Genomic DNA, 7949 nt, shown 5'->3' with positions numbered 1-7949 from the left:
CTGGACTTCTGCTTTTATAGTCAGTGGTGAATCACCTTTTTATGTTTGTGTGAAGCTGGGCAGGCCGTAGAGCCAATCCAACAATGGCTAATAATTACATGAATGAATGAGTAGAATAAATCTTTATGGTGTCAAGTTTGGCCTGTTCTGTTATTGTGGGTTGTAACTGATAGAAATATAAGACTACTAAACCTTATTACAGGTACAGGTAATGTACCTGTGTCTTACCATGTACTGTAACCAGCTTTCCTTGTAAATATGACGGTCGCGTTAAAGCTAAGCTGTAACTTGGGCTGTCAGTCACTGTAGCCACAGGTGATAATTAAGAGATGACGGTAAAATGCAGTTTAACATTACCACAAGTAGAAAACTGACCTCAGTAACGTCAGTTAAATAGATAATCTAGCTGAAGTTTGCTAACATTAGACCCCATAAGCTACAGACTGTAGCAGTAAAACCCCTGAGTGTGTTGAACTGAGAAAGGCTGTATTTTATTGCTTATGAATCCAACCTTTAATTTGTGAAAGGAAGAATGTGTTATTTTATATTTTAAAAGGTACATAATCTTACTTTAAATTAGGTTTTGAGGCCATATAAGGAGGGATCTTTGGTCTTTTGTATATTTGAATATAAAACACAGAAACAATGTAAAATGTCAGAGTAAATGAAACATCAGCCTTTAAATGAAGCTGCTTTGCTGCTACTAGACTACGGCTAATGGGTGTTAGACAGTGCTATAAAAACTTGTTATGACAAACAGATCCTCTCATTAAAGTGTACTACTTTGTCGTAACAGATGTAATGCATGATCTCAATAACCATAAAGACACTTAAACGGGCAGGTAACCAACATTTATTTACCATTATCAACTTTACAATAAAACCAGTAACATCTGTCAACATTAGCAAAATAAAGAACAGAAATCAATCCAATGTATTTACAGAGACAAAGCAGATTCAGGCTCACACACGACAGATAAACAACTCTGCTTCATATCAAACCGCAACAGTGAACATAGCAAGCTTAAGTGTTCTTTTTTCATAGTAAGGTAAAAATCAAAATTGTCTATTTTTTTTTTCTTTAAACAAACAAGTAATAGCTTCTCTGAATCTTTAAGATGGTTCTCTATAATACACCACAAAATACTTCAAATTTGGATTAAAATATAGGAATGTAAAAAGTTGGCGAGTCTCTTTAATTTTCTGATTTCATTTTTTTTCTCAGTCATTTCAAGTGGTGGTGGTGTCCTAGTATCTTATCTAGCTTCATTCCTTCAGCAAGGAGGCATCTTGATGCAGATTTTTAGGGACAAGATGCTTTGACTCCATCCTTCTCCATCCATCCGTCTACACTTCATGGTGTCATTAGCTCACGCTAGCTATTAAAATCCTTTTTCCACATGGCGACCAACCCACAGTCTAAAACTCAGTCCGGGTCCAGATGTCGAGCAGTAACCAGGGAAGTGATCTAGTGAATCTAGTCTGTCGTCTTGTTATCATGACGAAAAGTGGCACGTCAAAGGAGTCTTTCACATACATGTGTATATATTTACATATACATATATCCATATACATATGTATACATATACACATATATATATAAATATATATATACTCTTAAATTTTCTCTCTCTCTCTCTCTCTCTCTCTCTCTCTTGAAAAACAGTTCACACAGTTCATTGTGAGCTAAAGGTACAATCACTCTTTCTTTTCAGAGGGAGCGGGGGTCGAGCTGCTCTCCTCTGTTGGTTTTGTGGCCTCAGGGGCTGGAGCAGCTGCCTCCTTGGCCTCCTCCTTGGGGGCCTCCTCTTTAGCAGGCCCCTCCTCTGCCTTTGGGGCCTCGGTTGCAGCGGCAGCCTCCTCCTTCACCTCCTCTTCCTTCTTCTCCTCTGCCGGAGCGGCAGCTCCGTTCTCGGCGGGCTTCTCCTCAGCGGGGGTGGGGGCAGCGGCAGCCGCTTCCTCTTTGACAGCCTCGCTCTTCTTGCTCTTTTTCAGATTCAGTTTGAAGTTGAAGGACTTCTTCAGGGAGAACTTCTTCTTCTTCTTTTTGGGGGTCTCCTTAGCTGCAGCCTCACCTTCAGGTTTGGCTGTGTCTCCATCTGCAGCAGGCGCTGGTTCAATAGCGTCGCCTTCTGCGCCGGCTTCAGGCTCCTTGGCGGCTTCAGCTGAGCCATTGGTGGCGGCAGCATCCCCATCAGGCTTTGTAGAGACATCACCATTGGTTTTCACATGTCCATTCTCCTGAAAAAAAGGTTGTCACAAAATAAGTCATTTGTTCCTAAAGCCTCACCTTCTGACACAGAAAACCATGTTTCCATTGGGAAACCTCTCTGTACGTGCATAAAATACAAAGGGGACCGCACTGAGATGTACATTTCTTTATTCTTTTCAGAGCATCGTCGTGCTCATTAATTAACCACCGTGTCGCCCAGCTCAGAGGCGACGCCTTGCAGTACTCGAATCAGGCGATAGGCGGCGGTAGCGCCTCACAGACCGCCTAAGGTATCAGACAGACATCGGCTCAACAAAGACTGGAGCTTATCGATGGAAGAATGAAAACAATTCCAATTATTTACACAATAACTAGACTAAAATTTTAATTGCTTAATTAATACAACCAATACTAAACTAAAATGTATTTTTTATCGCTTCATAAGTATGTAATTAATGTCTAATATGAATTTACATGCATAATGATCCAATAATGGTCTATGACATGTAAGTTATGACTCACTGTGACTCGTATCATAGCCTATATATCACATTTTTGGAAAGTCCCAACTTGTGAAATAGGGTGTCCAGACGACAAGCAGACTTGTATTTTAAAAGGGAGGAGTAGTAGACTGCCTACGTGCGCCCGAGCTGCCCTCCTCCCCCCTTTGAGCCTGGCACAGTCAAACACGTTGTGCGGATTTTGGGTTTAGACTTCACAAATAAACACATACTTGCTAAAAACCTGAACTCAACTCCGAGATAAATAACAACACGCTTGTACATTTTTTTGTTTGTTAGTTTTTGTGGTGCTCTGTGATCAATCGGCAGAAGACAGGGATGCTAAAACCCCCACCTGACTTGCCTACAAAATGTCTTCACATGTAAGCTGTCTACAATTCAACGTCGAGTAAATTTGTTTAACGAATGTTTTCGTGTGAGAATTTATACTTTTATCAATATCCACTTATCTCCTTCATTGAAGAAAAAACCGTAATGGCGTGTGTTACCTGTCCGTTGGTTTTGACAGCAGCGGCATCAGCGGCAGCGGCGTTTGCCTCCGCGGCCACATCTCCCTTGGATGCCTGGGATCCCATTGTCTTCGGTGAGTTGTTGTGTTTTCTAAAGCAAATTAAAAAGAAAAACTAAAAAAGAGTGGTTTTAAGTTAATCCAACCCCAGGGCGAGTTAGTATCCAGCGGTGAAACGATGAAAATTGTGGGGTTTTGGTCAAACGGCAGCCACTTCTCCTCGGTTGTTCCTTTACTCGGACTTGTCACCCCGCTTGAGAGAGACCCTCTAAACTCAACACTGGTTGAACGCAACGCTTCAACATACAGCAGGTTCAAGGCGCCACCCGTGGGCGGGACCTGCGAAGCGCTGACCAATCACCGTACAGTGTAAGGGCAAGTCTAGCCATCTCTGGCCAATCACCCCTGACTCCCTAATTGTCCCCGCCCCTTCAGAGGACCCCCAGCAATGAAATCAATTTAGTTCAACTGAATTTAATGTTTTATGGGCACTGTAAGTAAAAAAACAACAACACTGATGAGGCATCAAGATAAAGATTTTCCCCATGAAATATCTTTCTCTCATAGTATCAGCGTGTCTGTTACTGTGTGATTTCATTTACTTCTGTTCATATGATGGTTGAGTATTCAGTCAAACATCAGCAGTATCTACCAAACTTAGGAGTTCTTGCTAGTAAGAAGGACTAATGAGGGCTGATCAGTAATTAATTATTACAGCATTAGCATGTGTGGGTACTATGTAAGTGAGAGTGTGAGAGTCTAGACAGGGACCTACGTTGCCATGCTGCACTCTGAGGATAAGTGCTCATAGAAGTTGGAGCAAACATCAGAAATCTGTAATAGTTGTTAACTGTGGTAACTCTATTCACAGTAGCAATATACTGCCACAGCATCCAAATTGACTGATACCTTGGGCTGCACAGAATGTTTATTTTCATTATCAACTGATCTGTAGATTATTGTCTCAATTAATGAATGAATTCTGTCCATAAACTTTCAGAATACAGTGAAAAATGCCTGTTAAAACTTGTCAGCGCTCAAGTTGATGTATTGAGACGGCTTGTTTTGGCCAACCAACAGTCCAAAAACCAAAAATATTCAATTTACTCTTATTAAAGACTAAGACAATCAGAAAACAACAAGCTTTTTTTCTTTTCTTTTCTTTTTTTTTCCTGGCTTAAAAATGACATAAATGATCAATCAAATCAATCAAATGAAAAACTTTGCAGATACATTTTCTCTTGATTGACTAATGGATTAATCAACAGATGGATTCAGTTCTAGTTTCCCCTAAATTCCATGGAATGAAGTAATGCACTCCACTGCAGCAGTTTCACTTTTGAGTATTTCTTATGCAAACAGGGATCTTTCTGAAAGTGTCTCATTTAGGTTTCAGTATCACTAAAGATGCTCACAGATGCACATCTTAAATAACATCTTTATATCTTATTCAGCACTTAGTCAGACTTTCAGTAAAATGTATTACGACAGCTGTTTCCAGAAGCGTTGTCAGATTTCCATGTAGCCATGATCCAGGCTCCTGTTATGACATATGTGGATTTTAAAATGTATGTTACTTCATAGTTTTTTGTGTCTATTTCCCCCTTCTCTCCAGGCACATTCTTCCCCTCTCTGTCCCCACTAGTAGGAGAAACTGAATAGTAAAACAGACTTTTGCCAGTCAGTGGTGAATGAGGGTTTAATTGAAGGTTGTGCTCTCGTTGTGGACATCGGGACAAATTTTTGTTGATCTGACTGGAGAACAGGATCAGCGTTGGGACTAATAGCGTGTCACGCTGTCTCCTCATGGCTTCATGACTAGATTTGTTGTTCACTTCCGCTTGTCAACAACATACCAGGAGCAAAATATGCCAATGTCATGATCATGCAATTCCACCTGATCATTTCCTGCAACACACATTCCTCGCAACAACTGTTAACGCTGCAAAAAAAATCAGTTTTGGGAGGAAAATGACTTAAGTGTTCAACCTCACCAATGATCTTTACTGCGACCAAACAGCCTAATTGATTTCGCAAGACTTGGGACCATTGGAATGCGTGTCAGCAGCCCATCTTCATGCTGAATCCACCAGCTCTCCACTTCACATATAAGTTAATCAAGACAATCTGTATCAGTGCGACAGAAGAGAAGTACCTCTTGCATGCTAGCCACATTATATAATTAGAAAGAAAAGCGTGCATAATGCAGTTAGGACATGTTATGTGTATTTATTTCAGAATCCATGGAAACCTTCTATTAATGTGGTATAGACCAATGTTTAACACGCTACAAAGTACCACGTTAGAGTACTCAGATAACTTTTTTGTTGTAAAGAGTAACTTTAACGTGTTCATTTAGCATATTTCCCTGTTCAATAATCACACAATATCCCCAACATGTGCAAGGAACTGCAAAGGGGTTTTCATTTTTGGTAATATTAAAGTACTCAGATTATTTTTTTCAGTAAGTAATTCTGTAACGTAACAAGTAAATTTTAAGGGCAGTAATCTTGTAACAAGTTACTTTTAAAATGGTAAAGGCTCAGTTGTAAATAGGCTACTATATTGACTGTATTAATGGGAATTGTAAATATTTTATTTTAACATAAAGAGTTCTCTTTTTTGATCGATCAGCCAGTATAGACATGTGTATACATTATATTGCCACGAGTATGTGCCTTTTCCAGTTTCCTCCACTCTGTGGTTTACCCTCGCTGTGCTCCCTTCATAGCAGTCACACTGAGAGGACAACCTTTTCTCACACACGTATCACGCTGTCTCTATCTAGCTGGCCTTGTAAATGTCACAATAATGTGTCCACTGTGTTCTGTGGAATGCCTGGCACGCAGGCCCTCCCGTCTCCTCAAGCCATCTTCTCCTGTGAATGGGCTTCTTCAGCCTGCCTGAGGTAACTCAGCCCTGGGGGGGTCGGCAGCGAGAGAGCCACCATCATGGTTGACTTTTACACATGGAACTATATCAAGTGCTCTTTTCTTCTTACATGAAAATCCAGTCCCTGTGATGGTAATGACGACAGTGTTGAGGGCAGTGACGAGGCGTGGGCTCATCATCTACTCATCACTGCACTTGACACTTTGCTCTGTGTAGTGTGTGTCCGTGTGTGCTTGCACATGTGCATCTGTGTGTTATGCGCATATAAGGGAAGCATTGTCATGGGACCAGTGAGCGTCAGGGGGTGAAAGGCACAAAGAAGCAATCCTTCACACATAGACTCACATTATGCACACACAGAAAAGCAAGGAGGCATCAGCTGTGACAGCGTTCATATAGATGTGCCAAGGGTTGGAATGCAGAGAGGAGGAGAAAGAGGAGGAGGGGGGTTTCTGATCTGTATGATAGAGCGGAGGCCTTAGATGGAAAGAAAAGTACAGTGGGGGAGAAGAAGACAGCCAGAGGTAGAGGCAGTCACATCATTATTTGGATGTGACTGGCAACAGAACGACTTGCTGATAGGTGAGTGATAACATTAGGTGTGACCAAGGGATGTGATCAAAGGTCTTCAAACAAGTATTAAAAACCCCACCACCACCATATATACAAATCGCCGTGAGGGATGGATTCAGGGAATGGGAGGAGGTCAAGAGTGAGGAAAAAATGGTACAATAAAAACACATATCAGGTCATAACTGCTGCTAACTGCCAAGTTAGCTGCATGGCTAACTGAGCGTGCTATCTATCTATTTGCAACACAATGCATAGATGACTTTGACATAACACCAGAACTGTTAATTCTTATGTTCTTCTTACTGTTACATTTGTTTGAATGTTTTACACAAAAGTTCTGCCCAAATTGTTGCACCTCTAAGGATGTAACAGGTGGGTTTCTTCCTAAGTTCTTAGCAACAACTAGCTAGTTTCAAACTAGTAATTTACTATATCGCGTTGCACCCTTAAAACTTAAGCACATAGCAAGTTAAGACTTGAATTTAATTAAATTATCCTATATCCTATATACATATTTGCATTAGATGGTCTAATTGACCAATCAAGGTGGTAATATCAGCGAGTCAACATATTTTTCTGTCCCTTTCTATAAGGTTAATTGAAGAAGAGAAAAGAGCAAGAGTCACGGCTGAGGATGCGATTGTAATTAAAATTCAGTAGCAGGACTTACATGAAACTGAATTGACTACACAATTAATGTGTTTGTTTTTTGAGAATCCAATGCATGAATCATCGACATAGTTTTCTGTGACCTGCTGCTAAGGTGGGTAAACAATCACTGATATTTAACCTTCCTCCAAGGAAGTCACCTAACTCTCTGGTAGCTGCGTGTTTCATTGAGTCAGGGTGTGCAGGTGCTTTCCAATCAGGCAGTAGTGTCATGGATCAACACGAAGGTGAGGAAACTGAAAGTATGATGTCATATTCATAAAGGCAAACAACATGAAACAGATCATTTTGTTTTCATGACAGCACTTTAAAAGACCACTGAACCAACAAGAATTGTCAGCAACTCATTGAAAGTGTAACTGAGCCAATCATAGCCTTTAACTTTCTCCATTGCTTGCTGCCACCTAGTCACATCACGCTAAACTGCTCAGCCTCAGGGGATACTCCAAGTTGTCCCTGCCCTTTGACCCTTGCCCTACTAGCACCGTTTGATCGCATGACTGGAAGTCGTCGCCTGAGGCTCATCCTACAGCTCTGTCCTGAACGGTGTAGGAATACTTGGTCTCTGGGTCAC

General features: G+C 41.0%; 1 protein-coding gene across 2 annotated transcripts; it reads right to left on the bottom strand.

The window, feature by feature from the left end:
* Positions 1–837: 837 nt before the first annotated feature.
* On the bottom strand, positions 838–3525 carry marcksl1b (MARCKS-like 1b). Of its 2 annotated transcripts, none has more exons than XM_046059490.1 (2): positions 3222–3525; positions 838–2238 (listed from the first exon to the last, which is right to left on the bottom strand). In XM_046059490.1, exons 1-2 carry the CDS (start codon positions 3306–3308, stop codon positions 1699–1701), a joined length of 627 nt encoding a protein of 208 aa, XP_045915446.1. In that variant the 5' UTR covers positions 3309–3525; the 3' UTR covers positions 838–1698. The 2 variants fall into 2 exon arrangements, with proteins under 2 accessions (XP_045915446.1, XP_045915445.1); XM_046059489.1 differs by having other exon boundaries at positions 838–2241; positions 3222–3523.
* Positions 3526–7949: the final 4424 nt, after the last annotated feature.

The sequence above is a fragment of the Micropterus dolomieu genome, linkage group LG09 (assembly GCF_021292245.1).
Source record: "Micropterus dolomieu isolate WLL.071019.BEF.003 ecotype Adirondacks linkage group LG09, ASM2129224v1, whole genome shotgun sequence".
NCBI lineage: Eukaryota > Metazoa > Chordata > Actinopteri > Centrarchiformes > Centrarchidae > Micropterus > Micropterus dolomieu.
The sequence above is the reverse complement of the archived record's forward strand: the minus strand, read 5'-3'. Positions and strand labels throughout refer to the sequence as shown.

Excerpts from the sequence above, each read along its gene's own strand:
- marcksl1b (XM_046059489.1), bottom strand. The coding sequence starts at position 3,308 with ATGGGATCCCAGGCATCCAAGGGAGATGTGGCCGCGGAGGCAAACGCC. Across the intron at positions 2,242-3,221 it reads CTGTCAAAACCAACGGACAG|GAGAATGGACATGTGAAAAC; the intron begins GTAACACACGCC and ends CCTTTTTTTCAG.